The sequence below is a fragment of the Bos javanicus genome, chromosome 9 (assembly GCF_032452875.1).
Source record: "Bos javanicus breed banteng chromosome 9, ARS-OSU_banteng_1.0, whole genome shotgun sequence".
Taxonomy (NCBI): Eukaryota; Metazoa; Chordata; class Mammalia; order Artiodactyla; family Bovidae; genus Bos; species Bos javanicus.
The window spans coordinates 50,233,717-50,251,637 of record NC_083876.1 but is presented as its reverse complement, the minus strand read 5'-3'; the positions used below and the strand labels follow the sequence as shown (position 1 = coordinate 50,251,637).

The window sequence follows — 17,921 nt, the reverse complement described above, 5'->3', positions numbered from 1 at the left end:
GTTAATTTTGGCCTCAAAGGGCTTCCCTTGTGACTCAGCTGGTAACGGAGCCAGCCGCAATGCGGGAGACCTGGGTTCGATCCCTGTGTTTGGAAGATCCCCTGGAGAAGGGAAAGGCTACCCACTCCAGTATTCTGGCCCGGAGAATTCTATGGACTGTATAGTCCACGGGATCGCAAGGAGTCGGACACGACAGTTTCACTTGGCCTCAAAACCTACCAAGCCAAATAGGTTCTTAATGGAGTTCTTTTGGAATGAAGTGACTGCGAAACAATGCAAAAAGAGGTACGATTAGAGGCTAGGAGACTCAGGTCCCTTCCTTCTGTGAACTTTTAGGCAGTTTACCAGAATACCACATAGAAATACTTGCAGTGTGCAACCTGGTTTCTGCTTCCTACCCAGAACTCCAGCGTCTAAATGTCCAGCATCCCTCAGTTTTCTCAGTGGCCATGCAAGTAAGGGGCATACAGCTTAGGCTTCATTAGTTCAAGGGTAAATCATCTTTGAGGGACCCCATAAATGTAGGTTAAATTGAATTGGCTTGAACCAAAAACTAGTTTCCACTCTTTCCCCATCTATTTGCCATGAAGTGATGGGACCAGATGCCATGATCTTCGTTTTCTGAATGTTGAGCTTTAAGCCAACTTTTTCACTCTCCTCTTTCACTTTCATCAAGAGGCTCTTTAGTTCTTCTTCACTTTCTGCCATAAGGGTGGTGTCATCTGCATATCTGAGGTTATTGATATTTCTCCGTGCAGTCTTGATTCCAGCTTGTGCTTCTTCCAGCCCAGCGTTTCTCATGATGTACTCTGCATAGAAGTTAAATAAGCAAGGTGACAATATACAGCCTTGACATACTCATTTTCCTATTTGGAACCAGTCTGTTGTTCCATGTCCAGTTCTAACTGTTGCTTCCTGACCTGCATATAGGTTTCTCAAGAGACAGGTAGGTCAGGTGATCTGGTATTCCCATCTCTTTCAGAATTTTCCACAGTTTGTGGTGATCCACACAGTCAAAGGCTTTGGCATAGTCAATAAAGCAGAAATAGATGTTTCTCTGGAACTCTCTTGCTTTTTCCATGATCCAGCGGATGTTGGCAATTTGATCTCTGGTTCCTCTGCCTTTCTAAAACCAGCTTGAACATCTGGAAGTTCACAGTTCATGTACTGCTGAAGCCTGGCTTGGAGAATTTTGAGCATTACTTTACTAGCATGTGAGATGAGTGCAATTGTGCAGTAGTTTGAGCATTCTTTGGCATTGCATTTCTTAGGGATTGGAATGAAAACTGACCTTTTCCAGTCCTGTGACCACTGCTGAGTTTTCCAAATTTGCTGGCATATTGAGTGCAGCACTTTCATAGCATCATCTTTCAGGATCTGAAAGAGCTCAACTGGAATTCCATCACCTCCGCTAGCTTTGTTTGTAGAGATGCTTTCTAAGACCCACTTGACTTCACATTCCAGGATGTCTGGCTCTAGGTGAGTGATCACACCATCGTGATTATCTGAGTCGTGAAGATCTTTTTTGTACAGTTCTTCTGTGTTTTCTTGGCACCTCTTCTTAATATCTTCTGCTTCTGTTAGGTCCATACCATTTCTGTCCTTTATCGAGCCCATCTTTGCATGAAATGTTCCCTTGGTATCTCTAATTTTCTTGAAGAGATCTCTAGTCTTTCCCATTCTGTTGTTTTCCTCTATTTCTTTGCATTGATTGCTAAGGCTTTCTTATCTCTCCTTGCTATTCTTTAGAACTCTGCATTCAGATGCATATATCTTTCCTTTTCTCCTTTGCTTTTCGCTTCTCTTCTTTTCACAGCTATTTGTAAGGCCTCCCCAGACAGCCATTTTGCTTTTTTGCATTTCTTTTCCATGGGGATGGTCTTGATCCCTGTCTCCTGTACAATGTCACGAACCTCTGTCCATAGTTCATCAGGCACTCTGTCTATCAGATCTAGTCCCTTAAATCTATTTTTCACTTCCACTGTATAATCATAAGGGATTTGATTTTGGTCAAAATCAAATGGTGCAGATGGTGATTGCAGCCATGAAATTAAAAGACGCTTACTCCTTGAAAGGAAAGTTATGACCAACCTAGGTAGTATATTGAAAAGCAGAGATATTACTTTGCCAACAAAGGTCCATCTAGTCAAGCCTATGGTTTTTCCAGTGGTCACGTATGGATGTGAAAGTTGGACTGTGAAGAAAGCTGAGCACCAAAGAATTGATGCTTTTGAACTGTGGTGTTGGAGAAGACTCTTGAGAGTCCCTTGGACTGCAAGGAGATCCAACCAGTCCATCCTAAAGGAGATCAGTCCTGGGTGTTCATTGGAAGGACTGATGCTGAAGCTGAAACTCCAATACTTTGGCCACCTCATGCGAAGAGTTGACTCATTGGAAAAGACCCTGATGCTGGGAGGGATTGAGGGCAGGAGGAGAAGGGGACGACAGAGGATGAGATGGCTGGATGGCATCACTGACTCAATGGACATGAGTTTGAGTGAACTCCAGGAGTTGGTGATGGACAGGGAGGCCTGGTGTGCTGTGATTCATGGGGTTGCAAGGAGTTGGACACGACTGAGCGACTGAACTGAACTGAACTGAATTGAAAAACTAGTTTAGGATATCTCTGGTGGAATGCAGCAAATTTCAAAAGCTGTTAAAATGTCTAAATACCTCAGCTTATCTGGATGCAAAAGGTAATGAGCCATGTAGTTTGCTGGCATTTTTTTTTCCTCTGATACTTAAACTTCCTTTATAAGTTTAGGAATATTCTTTCTCAGTCCTTACTACACATATAATTTGAACTCACTGATATTAAATCAGTCTGAAGATTCCCAGTGAAGGAAAGTTACACAGCTCAAAACTCCCCTCTGGGTCCTCCCCACCATTCTATGCAAAACAAAGAACTCTCACACCAAAAGAAAAAAAATTTACAGAAAGGTTGATTATGCCCAGCTCCCAGCTGGTACCAGCCTCTGGCCAATCTCCAGAATTCCTTGCCCCAGACATTTAAGAGATAACTCTGAACAACCTTGGAGAAGAACAGGCCCCCTTAAGACAGTAGATTTCCACATATATGCCTGTATATTGGAGAAGGAAATGGCAACCCACTCCAGTGTTCTTGCCTGGAAAATCCCATGGATAGAGGAGCCTGGTAGGCTGCAGTCCATGTGGTCACGAAGAGTTGGACACGACTGAGCGTGTCCAACTTCACTTTCAATTTTCACTTTCATGCACTGGAGAAGGAAATGGCAACCCACTCCAGTGTTCTTGCCTGGAGAATCCCTGGGATGGAGGAGCCTGGTGGGCTGCTATCTGTGGGGTTGCACAGAGTCGGACACAACTGAAGTGACTTAGCAGCAGCAGCAGCCTGTATACATTTACTCTTTTCTTGGGTTAGTACAGTAGCTCACTAATCTGACTGCTGCCCCTTCTCGCCTTATTAAAGGTGATCTGTTCCTGTAAAGTGCTGGTCTCCTTTTTCCGAACCTCCCCTTCTCTAACTCCCTTACCCTACACCCAGGACCAGGAAACAGAACATTCCCAAGAATATCCTCCAGAACAAAAAAAATGTCTAAATAATAAACATCCTAAGCCTAGGCAGCGTGAACCAATTACAGAAGCCTGTCTGAACTGTGATTTTAACTAAAAGTTTACACCAAGTTACTGTATTATTTTGCTTAAGAAAGACGGTATTTAAGGAAGGGAAATTTCTGAAATATATAAATGGAGATCAGAAAGATCAAATTTGGCAAGGTGTGTGTTTGAGTTTACTATTGCTATAACAAATGACCATAAATTTGGTGATGTGAAACAGCACACATTTACTATTTTACAGTTCTGATGGTCAGAAGTCCTGAATTCATGGGTCTCTCACTGAGGCTAAAGTCACAGAGTCCCCAGGACTGTGTTCCTGCCTAAAAAGCTCTAGAGGAGAATTTTTTCTTGTCTTTTCCAACTTCTAAAGGTTGCCCACATCCCTTGGCTTACAGCCCCCTTTCATTTTCAAAGCCAGCAATGGCCAATTAACTCACATAGCATCACTCTGACAGTGACTCTTCTGCCTCCCTTTTCTGCATTTAAAATACTCTGTGATTACTACGTTGGGTGCAGCTGAATAAGCTGGATTCTTTATTTTAATTTCAACCTATTAGCAACCTCAACTCCATCTTCAGACTCAATTTTCCTTTGCCCTGAAACTCAAGATTTGATCGCTGGCCCACCCACTCACCTCCTATTGTGTGCCTGGTTCATAACATGGGGTGGAGGACCCTAGACCTAACTTATTCACAGGTGTTGAGGATTAGGATGTGGACATCTTTGGATGGGGTGCGCTCTTCTGACTTCTGTAATGCCTTCCAATTATTCAATGGCTCTGGCTCACGGACTTAAGTATTGAGGCTCTTCAACAGATATGGTCTTAGAATGCAAGTGATGCTTCAGAGTGATATAGCTTAATAGCCCTGGCTCCTACTGATTTTTAACTGTGTACTTACTAAGTAATCCTCCAGTAATAATTTGGCTTTTCACATGGATTTGCCTATAGAAACATAATGCTCTGAATAATGAACAAAAGTATTTAGTCAATTTGGCAATTATTATTATCCTCATAGATTAACAAATTTATACTGGCTTTTTAACATATGAATTCCTGTGTGTTTGGTTAATGTGTTTCCACACCTAAGAGATGGTCTAGACTTGGTAGACTGGCAGCTCAGGTTTTTGAATCTGTGAGAATAAAAGCCAGATTGTAAGACTCTGAAGAAATCCATCTGTCTCAGTAATCTTCCCAAATGATTGAAATCTGACTTTAATATATTTTTCAAACTCATACTCAGAATGGATCTCACAGTCTGGCTGTGGACTGAAAGGCTCTCCTAATTGCTCCCATCACATCCTTTACTCCTGGAACACTGGCTAATTTCCTTCAATGAATGAATCTTTTCATTCATTCTTTTTTCAAATTTGTGTGTTTTAATTAGACTCTTTTGATTGCTAATGTTCCTTTCAGAAATGTACAGTTCACAATATAAAGACACATGAATTGACAATATAACTGTAACTAGAAAACTATGCAAGATTGAGGCATACTTCTTTTTTTAATTATCTTTTTGAACTAGGTTTCATTTTAGACTTGCTTAAAAAGTTGAAATATAGGTGATTTACAATTTATGTTAATTTCTGCTGTACAGCAGAGTGATTTAGTTATACATATACATACCTTCTTTTTTAAAAAATACTTTTCCATTATGGTTTATTATAGGATATTGAATATATTTCCCTCTGCTATACAGTAGGACCATGTTATTTGTCCACTCTATATGTAATAGCTTTCATCTGCTAACCCCAACCTCCCACTAAATCCTCCTCCCCAGCTCCATCCCCCTTGGCAACAGAATCTGTTTCTGTTTCATAGATAGGTTCATTTGTGTTATATTTTAGATTCCACATATAAGTGATATCATATAGTGTTTGTCTTTCTCTGACTTACATCACTTAACATGACACTCTCTAGTTGCAACCATGTTGCTGCAGATATTTTATTCTTTTTATGGCTGAGTAGTACTCCATTGTAAATATGGACCACATCTTCTTCATCCATTTATCTGTTGATGGACATTTAGGTTGTTTCCGCATCTTGGCTGTTGTGAATAGTGCTGCTATGAACATAGGAGTGCCTGTATCTTTTTAAATTTTTTAAATTGTATCTTTTTAAATTTTGTCTGGATATATGCCAAGGAGTGGGATTGCTGGGTCATATGGTAATTCTATTTTCAGTTTTCTGAGGACCCTCTGTACTGTTTTCCATCATGGCTTCACCAACGTACATTCCCACCAACAGTGTAGGAGGGTTCCCTTTTCTTCACACCCTCTCCAGCATATTTTATTTGTAGACATTTTAATGATGGCCATTCTGATTGGTGTGAGGTGGTACTTCATTGCAGTAGTTTCTCTAATAATTAGCAAACTTGAGCATCTTTTCATGGAGGCATACTTCTTTCTATATGTTTTCTTGTTTTTGGCTAGCCTGTGTAGTTCCCCCCATTCTGTGTCTACTTCATAGTCTCTGCTCACTGTAATTTTTGTGCTCTTCAGCTTTTCTTTACATCGTGAACTTTGAATTTAGCTTCCACTCTATTTCATTCATCATTGCTATTCTGGTTTATTCATATATGTACAGGTCACACACACAAAAAATATTTTTCAGGGATTCCACACCATACAGCTAGGGGCAGTTCTGATTAGAATTACCATGACTAGCTAAGAGGATGATCCTTAACCTTGACTGTTTTAGAGTTTACTTGTGGCGGGGATTGGGATCAGGAGGGTTCCTAAAACATTGTATTTCTCAAGCTTTACTTCCAGACCAAAATCTTCTGTAGAACTAATGTACATATACATGTATTTATATGACTGTATATGTATTTAAGTTCGAACAAGGAAATACTGGAAGAATATGCACACAAAGTTGTAATGGGATTAGTGAGATAGAACAAGGCTACTGCTAAGATATGGATTCTTGGGCAAAAATTTTTGTGGGCTCTCTTTCTGTATTAACATTCTGACTAAAAATGTACTCCACTGGAGACGGTAAAGTTAAAACCAAAAAGAACTGTAGAAACATTGTACTCTGGTTTGTACATTCATTTTTCATAAGAATATTGGCTAACAATTCTGAATATGCTTTGCATGTATGCTGAGGTTGAACAAATAAGTAAATGGATAGTAGCTAATAGGAGCCAGATTTCTTACTATCAAATAAAGAAGTTACAGATAATCAACAGAGAAAGGATAGACTGAACTCTATGGTAATGAATTAGAGTTAGAGATCAGAGAATTAACTCTGTTTAACTCTGTTTAGCTCATTATATCGGAGAAGGCAATGGCACCCCACTCCAGCACTCTTTTTTTTTTAATTTAATTTTATTTTATTTTTAAACTTTACAATATTGTATTGGTTCTGCCATATATCGACATGAATCCGCCACAGGCATACATGTGTTCCTCATCCTGAACCTTCCTCCCTCCTCCCTCCCCATACCATCCCTCTGGGTCGTCCCAGTGCACCAGCCCCAAGCATCCAGTATTGTGCATCGAACCTGGACTGGCGACTCGTTTCATATATGATATTATACATATTTCAATGCCATTCTCCCAAATCATCTCACCCTCTCCCTCTCCCACAGAGTCCAAAAGACTGTTCTGTACATCAGTGTCTCTTTTGGTGTCTCATAAACAGGGTTATTGTTACCATCTTTCTAAATTCCATATATATGCGTTAGTATACTGTATTGGTGTCTTTCTTTCTGGCTTACTTCACTCTGTATAATAGGCTCCAGTTTCATCCACCTCATTAGAACTGATTCAAATGTATTCTTTTTAATGGCTGAGTAATACTCCATTGTGTATATGTACCATAGCTTTCTTATCCATTCATCTGCTGATGGACATCTAGGTTGCTTCCATGTCCTGGCTATTATAAACAGTGCTGCGATGAACATTGGGGTACACATGTCTCTTTCAATTCTGGTTTCCTCAGTGTGTGTGCCCAGCAGTGGGATTGCTGGATCATAAGGCAGTTCTATTTCCAGTTTTTTAAGGAATCTCCACACTGTTCTCCATAGTGGCTGTACTAGTTTGCATTCCCACCAACAGTGTAAGAGGGTTCCCTTTTCTCCACATCCTCTCCAGCATTTATTACTTGTAGACTTTTGGATCGCAGCCATTCTGACTGGCGTGAAATGGTACCTCATAGTGGTTTTGATTTGCATTTCTCTGATAATGAGTGTGTTGAGCATCTTTTGATGTGTTTGTTAGCCATCTGTATGTCTTCTTTGGAGAAATGTCTATTTAGTTCTTTGGCCCATTTTTTGATTGGGTCATTTATTTTTCTGGAATTGAGCTGTAGGAGTTGCTTGTATATTTTTGAGATTAGTTGTTTGTCAGTTGCTTCATTTGCTATTATTTTCTCCCATTATGAAGTTTGTCTTTTCACCTTGCTTATAGTTTCCTTTGTTGTGCTGAAGCTTTTAAGTTTAATTAGGTCCCAATTGTTTATTTTTGCTTTTGTTTCCAATATTCTTGGAGGTGGGTCATAGAAGATCCTGCTGTGATGTATGTCGGAGAGTGTTTTGCCCATGTTCTCCTCTAGGAGTTTTATAGTTTCTGGTCTTACATTTAGATCTTTAATCCATTTTGAGTTTATTTTTGTGTATGGTGTTAGAAAGTGGTCTAGTTTCATTCTTTTACAAGTGGTTGACCAGCTTTCCCAGCACCACTTGTTAAAGAGATTGTCTTTAATCCATTGTATATTCTCGCCTCCTTTGTCAAAGATAAGGTGTCCATATGTGCGTGGATTTATCTCTGGGCTTTCTATTTTGTTCCATTGATCTATATTTCTGTCTTTGTGCCAGTACCATACTGTCTTGATGACTGTGGCTTTGTAGTAGAGCCTGAAGTCAGGCAGGTTGATTCCTCCAGTTCCATTCTTCTTTCTCAAGATCGCTTTGGCTATTCGAGGTTTTTTGTATTTCCATACAAATTGTGAAATTATTTGTTCTAGCTCTGTGAAGAATACCGTTGGTAGCTTGATAGGGATTGCATTGAATCTATAAATTGCTTTGGGTAGTATATTCATTTTCACTATATTGATTCTTCCAATCCATGAACATGGTATATTTCTCCATCTATTAGTGTCCTCTTTGATTTCTTTCACCAGTGTTTTATAGTTTTCTATACATAGGTCTTTAGTTTCTTTAGGTAGATATATTGCTAAGTATTTTATTCTTTTAGTTGCAATGGTGAATGGAATTGTTTCCTTAATTTCTCTGTTTTCTCATTATTAGTGTATAGGAATGCAAGGGATTTCTGTGTGTTGATTTTATATCCTGCAACTTTACTATAATCATTGATTAGTTCTAGTAATTTTCTGGTGGAGTCTTTAGGGTTTTCTATGTAGAGGATCATGTCATCTGCAAACAGTGAGAGTTTTACTTCTTCTTTTCCAATGAATTTCACCTTTTTTCAAGTGCACATGGAACCTTCTCCAGGATAGATCACATCCTGGGTCATAAATCTAGCCTTGGTAAATTCAAAAAAATTGAAATCATCCAAGCATCTTTTCTGACCACAATGCAGTAAGATTAGATCTCAATAACAGGAGAAAAACTATTAAAAATTCCAACATATGGAGGCTGAACAACACGCTGCTGAATAACCAACAAATCACAGAAGAAATCAAAAAAGAAATCAAAATTTGCATAGAAACAAATGAAAATGAAAACACAACAACCCAAAACCTGTGGGACACTGTAAAAGCAGTCCTCAGGGGAAAGTTCATAGCAATACAGGCATACCTCAAGAAACAAGAAAAAAGTCAAATAAATAACCTAGCTCTACACCTAAAGCAACTAGAAAAGGAAGAAATGAAGAACCCCAGGGTTAGCAGAAGGAAAGAAATCTTAAAAATTAGGGCAGAAATAAATGCAAAAGAAACAAAAGAGACCATAGCAAAAATCAACAAAGCCAAAAGCTAGTTCTTTGAAAGGATACATAAAATTGACAAACCATTAGCCAGACTCATCAAGAAACAAAGGGAGAAAAATCAAATCAATAAAGTTAGAAATGAAAATGGAGAAATCACAACAGACAACACAGAAATACCAAGGATCCTAAGAGACTACTAACAGCAATTATATGCCAATAAAATGGACAACATGGAAGAAATGGACAAATTCTTAGAAAAGTACAACTTTCCAAAACTGGACCAGGAAGAAATAGAAAATCTTAACAGACCCATCACAAGCACGGAAATTGAAACTGTAATAAAAAATCTTCCAGCAAACAAAAGCCCAGGTCCAGACGGCTTCACAGCTGAATTCTACCAAAAATTTAGAGAAGAGCTAACACCTATCCTGCTCAAACTCTTCCAGAAAATTGCAGAGGAAGGTAAACTTCCAAACTCATTCTATGAGGCCACCATCACCCTAATACCAAAACCTGACAAAGATCCCACAAATAAAGAAAACTACAGGCCAATATCACTGATGAACATAGATGCAAAAATCCTTAACAAAATTCTAGCAATCAGAATCCAACAACACATTAAAAAGATCATACACCATGACCAAGTGGGCTTTATCCCAGGGATGCAAGGATTCTTCAATATCCGCAAATCAATCAATGTAATACACCACATTAACAAATTGAAAAATAAAAACCATATGATTATCTCAATAGATGCAGAGAAAGCCTTTGACAAAATTCAACATCCATTTATGATAAAAACTCTCCAGAAAGCAGGAATAGAAGGAACATACCTCAACATAATAAAAGCTATATATGACAAACCCACAGCAAACACTCCAGCACTCTTAACTAGGAAATCCCGTGGACGGAGGAGCCTGGTGGGCTGCCATCTATGGGGTCGCACAGAGTCGGACACGACTGAAGCGACTTAGCAGCAACAGCAGACGTTTTTGCTTGTCACAACTATGAGGTGGGTGCTAAGGGCATCTATTAGGTAGAGGCCAGGGATGCTGTTAAATATCCTGCGATGCTGTACATGCAAAAACACTGAATTATCCATCCCAAAGTGCCAACAGTGCCAAGTCTGAGAAACTTCTGTCTGTGATATATGTGGTGAGAGGGGTGTGTTATGATTATAAGGACAAGGATGACAAAACTAAAAGACAGGGGGAAAAAACTGGTTCATTGTGGAATTAACCCACCCTCAAAAAACTGCCTCCAGACTTCCTGTTATGTGGAAATAATGTCCCTTTATTGTTTAAATAACTTTCAGTTGCCACTTCTAATACCCACGGACAAGATCATCCTAACTGAAAAGGAGAGAGAAGAAGGATTAGGACAAAATATGGTAAGCATGCTCTATAAGCACAGGGTGTCCCAGGGCAAGAGGAAATGGCCAATCTGGTACTGACTCTCTGAAGTGTTATTTGCTTTGGGAAGCTCTCCAAAATAAGTTCTGTTGTTGAAATTCTCAGCTAGACACTTCCATCACATTAAACCACACTGATTTTATTTGTTCTTCTCAGAAAATTGAATAAAAACTATCTGTGAGTTGAAATCAGGAAGCATAAATTATACTTTTTATATATTCTTTGAGGAAACAGCCTCAAAACTTTTCAAAGACTTTAAAATGCTGAAAAGGGGGGAAATAGCATGATCTCTTTAAATTTGCAACTTAGAAAAATGGTTGGAACTGAACTTTGTTGTTATTCAGTCGCTAAGTCGTGTTTGACTTTTTTATGACCTCATGGACTACAGCATGCCAGGCTTCCCTGTCATTCACTGTCTCCTGGAGTTTGCTCAAACTTATGTCCATTGAGTTGCTGATGCCATCCAATCTCCTCCTCTGGAACTGAACTTGAAAAATGATTTTTATGTTAATTATAAACCAATGGATAAATGGGGATAGGAAAAAATGGAGAAAGAAAAACATTACTGTATTTTACTTTTTCTTTTTCCTCTCTAATGTGATACAAGGGAGGAAATCATGGAATACAGAGCATAGTGAAAAACTTTAAATGATCTTATGGGAGCTATTTATTTAATAAGAGATGATTAAGGCAACACTGGGGGCAAGAGATTCAGGGATCCATGGCCAGTAAGAAAAATGCCTTGTATAATCTGATTTAAAAGTTTTCCTTGTGATAAATCATAGTGGAAAAGAATATAAAATATATTTATATAAATAAATAAAAACATAAACAAATATTTTAAAAGAATATATATAGGTGTATGTATATAGGGCTTCCTTGGTGGCTCAGACAAGAAAGAATCTACCTGCAATGCAGGAGACCCAAGTTCGATACCTGGGTCAGAAAGATCCCCTGGAGAAGGGAATGGCTATGAACTCCAGTATTCTTGTCTGGAGAATGCCATGGACAGAGGAACCTGGTGGGCTACAGTCCATGGGGTCGCAAAAAGTCAGACACAACTGAGTGACTAAGACACACATATATATACATGTGTTGTTTTTGTTCAGTAGAAATTAACACAATATTGTAAAATACTTGAATTTGGTGAGTTCATACTCTAATGCTCTCTCATTACACATTGTACATTTAACAATGATTAGAAACATTTTTAATATGAGCAGTGTTCTAAATGCACAATTTTTAATACAGAAATCCTTATGTAGTGCTTGCTTCAGCAGCACATATACTAAAATTGGAATGATATAGAGATTAGCATGGTCCCTGTGCAAGGATAACATGAAAATTTGTGAATATTCACATTTAAAAAAAAAATCCCATTCAACTGCTGGGTAATCAATTCTTGATCTTCTATCTCGTGAAATCAAATTCAGCTACCCAAAACTATAGTTAATAATAATTACATGTATATATTTTACCTAATCCTATTGACATGCCTATTAAGTGGTATTATTAGGCTCTTTTTATGGATAAATAAATAGGCTGAAAAGTTAAACAACCAGCTCAGGTCTATAAATGTAGTATGGTGGAGCCAGAAGGCAACACCAGTCTGCATGTCTGGAGTGGGTATGACTTCTGTATTGTATCAATAGTGCCATGAAGGGACAAACCAAGTACTTGTCAACATTGAACATATTCAGTTCAGTTCAATTCAGTTGCTCAGTCGTGTCCGACTCTTTGCGACCCCATGAATTGCAGCACGCCAGGCCTCCCTGTCCTTCACCAACTCCCGGAGTTCACTCAGACTCACGTCCATCGAGTCAGTGATGCCATCCAGCTATCTCATCCTCTGTCGTCCCCTTCTCCTCCTGCCCCCAATCCCTCCCAGCATCAGAGTCTTTTCCAATGAGTCAACTCTTCGCATGAGGTGGCCAAAGTACTGGAGTTTCAGCCTCAGCATCATTCCTTCCAAAGAAATCCCAGGGCTGATCTCCTTCAGAATGGATTGGTTGGATCTCCTTGCAGTCCAAGGGACTCTCAAGAGTCTAACACCACAGTTCAAAAGCATCAATTCTTTGGCGCTCAGCCTTCTTCACAGTCCAACACTCATATCCATACATGACCACTGGAAAAACCATAGCCTTGACCAGACGGACCTTTGTTGGCAAAGTAATGTCTCTGCTTTTGATTATGCTATCTAGGTTGGTCATAACTTTCCTTCCAAGGAGTAAGCATCTTTTAATTTCATGGCTGCAGTGACCATCTGCAGTGATTTTGGAGCCCAGAAAAATAAAGTCTGACACTGGTTCCCCACCTATTTCCCATGAAGTGATGGGACTGGATGCCATGATCTTCATTTTCTGAATGTTGAGCTTTAAGCCAACTTTTTCACTCTCCACTTTCACTTTCATCAAGAGGCTTTTTAGTTTCTCTTCATTTTCTGCCATAAGGGTGGTGTCATCTGCATATCTGAGGTTATTGATATTTCTCCCGGCAATCTAAGGACCAGCAAATATCACACTCCCACAGGCCCTCACACAGTACTGAACACTTTACTAATGATTCCTCAATAAATACTTATGATTAATTTTTAAATGTCCTTGTTGAAACAGAACTATACTGTTCATGAATAGTGGGCAGAGCACTGAATAGAGCAATAGACCCAGATGTTAACAAGGGCTCTTCTATTCACTAGTTACTACGTGGCCTTGGACAAATTACTTGTCTGAGGCTCAGCTTCAAAGTCAGAATAATGGTTCTCGGTGGTCAGTTGTCACGGTTGGTGAGTAGTAGCTGAGCCAAGATGCTATGGAATCTTCTGTCTCCCCATCAGATTACTAAGAGGACCATAAGTACTGCTTTACGCAGGCAGTTTGAAAATAAGGTTCCAGCAAAACAAAAGCTGTTTCAGGAGGATAATGGAATTCCAGTGCATCTGAAGGGTAGGATAGCTGATGCCCTCCTGTATAGAGCCACCATGGTTCTTACAGTTGGTGGAACAGCATGTGCCATATATCAGCTGGCTGTGGTTTCACTTCCCAAAAAGCAGGATTGACTTCAGTTTATCTTCACAGCAATCATTTGGTTCAATTCCATTTAGCTGTCTGTGGACCAGTAAATCTGATACACAACTGGGTTCTTTGGGGATCAGTATTTATTGACTTGAACTAACTGCCATCAATAAAGCAGTCTTTACCATGAAAAATACAAGTAAAGTCAGAACAACAATACCAGCTGGGCCTGCTTTCCAATGTCGGACAACATATGGAGGTGATCTTTGGAAAACATGATTTGTTGAACAAATGAAAGGCTTTACAGTCTCAAATTCTAAGCTCAAGAAGTCCATTTAACCTCTGCTATACTGACTGAATTGATTATGGTGTAAACCTAGCTCAACAGCCCACCATAAGTCTGGCTGATAATTTCATCCTTTCATTGGATTCTACTTCTCTGAACCTATTCTTTGGCATTTATCATTTGATTCCATCTCTCCTTCACCCAAACCAATCAGTTTCCAAAGTAATTTTCTGGCACCAAAGAGAAGAAAGTATGCTGCCCAGATCACAGGGGCAAACTGTTCAAAAGACCACAGGAAACTTCTGCCCCTTCTTCTTACCCCAGTTGCATTAATCATATTTAAAATTTTTCTGTATGACATTTTGACATCTTACATAATCTTTGTGGCTGTGGAAAGACTGTTCCATCAGGGCTAGCTAATTCTTAGGGAGTGCAAAGGATCCAACAAGATGTATGCCCTTGATATATAAACTGATGAATCCAGAGCCATCATACCTTTGCTATCTGGCCCATATTCCTCTGCCTTAATCACCACAGGGTTAGGTGCCAGGCAATAAGGACCACCACATCATAGGAACAGAATAAAGGGACAAAGTACAGCAATTCAATAAGTAATCCCACTGGGGAAACATAAGTAAAGAAAAAAGTATGGGATGGGACTTCCCTGGTGGTCCAGTGGCTAAGACTCTGAATTCCCAAAGCAGAAAGCCTAGGTTTGATCCCTGTTCAGGGAAGTAGATCTTACATGCCATCACTAAGAGTTTGCATGCTGCAACTAAAGATTCCACATGCTGCAACTGAAGATCTATAATACGTGCTGGAACTAAGACCCAGCACAGCCAAATAGGTAAATAAGTAAACATTATTTTTGAAAAAGAAAAAAATGTATGATAGACCCCCGTAAGTTAAGGATCACTCAAGAAAGCATGTTTGCTTAACAAAACCATGCCAGGGAACCATAAGTTATGGCCCAAAGCAATAAAACAATGGTGGAATGAGACCCATATCCTGCCCAGCAAGGGCAGTAAGTTAATGATTCCTAGGACGTGCTCCTCTGCATACACTAAAAACAAAAATACAAGGAAAAGGTGACATTATATGGAAAGCTGAGATGACTTACCATATTTTAGTATATGTCACCACTTTTTTGCTTATTTTGATTGTGCCATGACAGTCCCCATTTTGACCATGTAGGGACAAGAACACTTCCCCACCTGATGTGGAGGGGGAACTAATGATGGAGCGTGATATCTACTTAAGAATGAGCAAGCTGGTCTTCTCCACCTCCTCATTTTTCCTTTGACTGTAAAACTGTAGCCCACTAAGCTCTTGGGCAGCACTCCCTCACCTGCCTGCTTGTAAATCTCACATGCTTCCCTACACTACTAAACTTTTTCCTTACCTGTCACTGCCTCTTGCTGAATTCTTTCTGTGCCAACACAGAAAAGCCTATGCTTGGCTGTGTCCTGAAATGCTTTCTCCCGTTTCAGCTATAGCCTAAAACTCAAGGACACTCTTCAAACTAGCCATTCCTAAATTGTTCATGCTGCCCGGCCTTACCTTTCCCATAGGAACCCTAATAAAAAGTCTGGCCTAAATATATTGCACACTCCTGCCTTTGCTTCATGATCAAAATCTGGTGTTTGTTCTGTGGCTGTGTGATGAGCTGTCCCTTTTGTTTCTAGGGGAATTGTGAGAAACGTTAAACTTTTCTTACAGTGGCACTGACCTCTCTGTGTTGTCACTCAGTCTCCTTTATAAATAAGACTTACACACAGAACACAGACCAGCAGGTCTTTTCAAAGCTAAAGAAGCTTAAGAGGGAGAAGAGTACTGAGTATTATTAAATAATGACTTGCCCTTCAGGGCAAGGTTATCAGGATGTACTTATTTTATGATTCTAATTCCTTTACTTGGCAGATCTTGATTTATGTTTAAAAAAAAACAAACAGTGGATAGTTCACATGTGTGTGTTAGTTGCTCAGTTGCATCCGACTCTGCGAGCCCATGGACTGTAGCCCGCCAGACTCCTCTGTCCATGGAATTCTCCAAGCAAGAATACTGGAGTGGGTAGCCATTCCTTTCTCCAGATCTTCCAGACCCAGGGATTGAACCCTGGTTTCCTGCACTGCAGGCAGATTTTTTACTGTCTGAGCCACCAGGGAAGCCCCTAGTTCACATGACTTAAATTCAAAATATTTCTTTGTGAGAAGGGAAAATGAGACTTGGTGTAAATTAACCCCACCATTCTTTTTGTTTGTTTCTAATCATTGGACTGCTTGAATACTCATCTCCCTTTTTATTCACCTTATTTATTCTTTGTCTTCTTTGAGTTTTCTTCCTTGAGACTAAAATGATAGATTTTGTTTAAAACTTAAAGACAGAGCTCTGTCTTCAGTATGGAAAATATACTGAAATTCTTAGTCCATTTGGGCTGCTGTAACAAAATACCATAAACTGGGTGGCCTAAAAACAGAACATTTACTTCTTGCAGTTCTAGAAACTGAGAAGTCCATGATCAAGACTACAGACAGAATTATGTCTGTTGAGAACCCTTTTCTTGGGTCATAGGCAGTTTTTCTCTGTCTTCACATGGCAGAAGGGGAAGGTGGTCTCTGGAGTGTCTTTTATAAGAGCACCAACCCCATTCAGGAGAGCTCCACCCTTATGACCTACCACTTTCTTAAGGCTCCACCCATCACATTGGTCATTAGGTTTCAATATATAAGTTCTGGAGGAGGCAAAGATAAAGACCTTAGCACTAAATACAAGAAAGTAGGTTAATTTGCCCACAGAATACATTCAAGAAGATCTCTTCAATCATCCCTAGACACCCTAAGAGGGAGGGGATGGTTCTAGTTTTATCTCTTTTGTCCTGTTTTCCTTTCCTGTCCTTTTTGAGGTGATCAATGGAAAGGCTGTTCAGAGGCAGAATCTTTGCTGCAGCTGCTCTTGATACTTGATCCTTTTTTCATTAATTCGACCAACTGGAAATAACCTTGCTAAGGCCAGATGCCTTGTCTGTGTTGTTCACTTCTGTATCCTTAATTGGCACATCGACACATAGTGGGCGCTCAACAAATACTTGTTAAATGAATGAACCATTATTTTACTGAACTTCTGTGTGCCGGGTACCGCTCCAGGAGCTGAGAAAAGGGAGGTAAGGACCGCATTGCGGTTCCTGGGGAGGCCCACACTAGAGAACAAAAACAGACGCGCTAAGTGTTCTGCCTAGTAGAGGGAAGGAACGCCGGGCTGAGACCTGCGCCAGGCGGCGCTGGGTGGCCTGCCCGTCTGCCGGGTCTGGCCTGGCTCTCCTCTGGGTCCCGCGGCGCGGACCAATCTGCAGCAACAGACCCGGGAGCTGTTTGAATGCCAGATGATTCCTCCCGACGGACTAGCCCCCGGGCATTCCTATCTCGTTCCCAGACGCTTCCCGGTGCTCCGGGGTTGGACAGCACACACCTGTCTTCCCAGCGTCTGCTCAGCTGCGGCTCAGGCCTGCGGGACTCCAGGGAGCGATACGCCCCCATCCGCCGGCTGCGGGCCAGAACAGCAGCGGGGTCGCAACAATCTCCAAATTCTTCACTGAGACTTCACCTGCCCCAGCCGGGGGAAGTGTGTGGGGCGCAGCCTGTAGGGCAGCTCCTGCATCTTCCCCTAACGAGAACCCTGTGTGTGTGTTGGGGGAGGGGGATGGGGTGGTGGTGGTTGCAAGATGTGCTT

The 17,921-nt window shown here is 40.3% G+C and overlaps 1 protein-coding gene and 1 non-coding gene across 2 annotated transcripts; both read left to right on the top strand.

The window, feature by feature from the left end:
• The first annotated feature begins 12,162 nt into the window (after positions 1-12,162).
• On the top strand, positions 12,163-12,266 carry LOC133254551 (U6 spliceosomal RNA). The gene has a single exon (XR_009738719.1). It is a non-coding gene; the product is annotated as a U6 spliceosomal RNA (small nuclear RNA).
• A 1,286-nt stretch (positions 12,267-13,552) lies between these two features.
• Positions 13,553-14,161, top strand: LOC133254424 (cytochrome c oxidase subunit 7A2, mitochondrial-like). Its single transcript, XM_061428682.1, has one exon. It carries the CDS (start codon positions 13,702-13,704, stop codon positions 13,951-13,953), a length of 252 nt encoding a protein of 83 aa, XP_061284666.1. The 5' UTR covers positions 13,553-13,701; the 3' UTR covers positions 13,954-14,161.
• Positions 14,162-17,921: the final 3,760 nt, after the last annotated feature.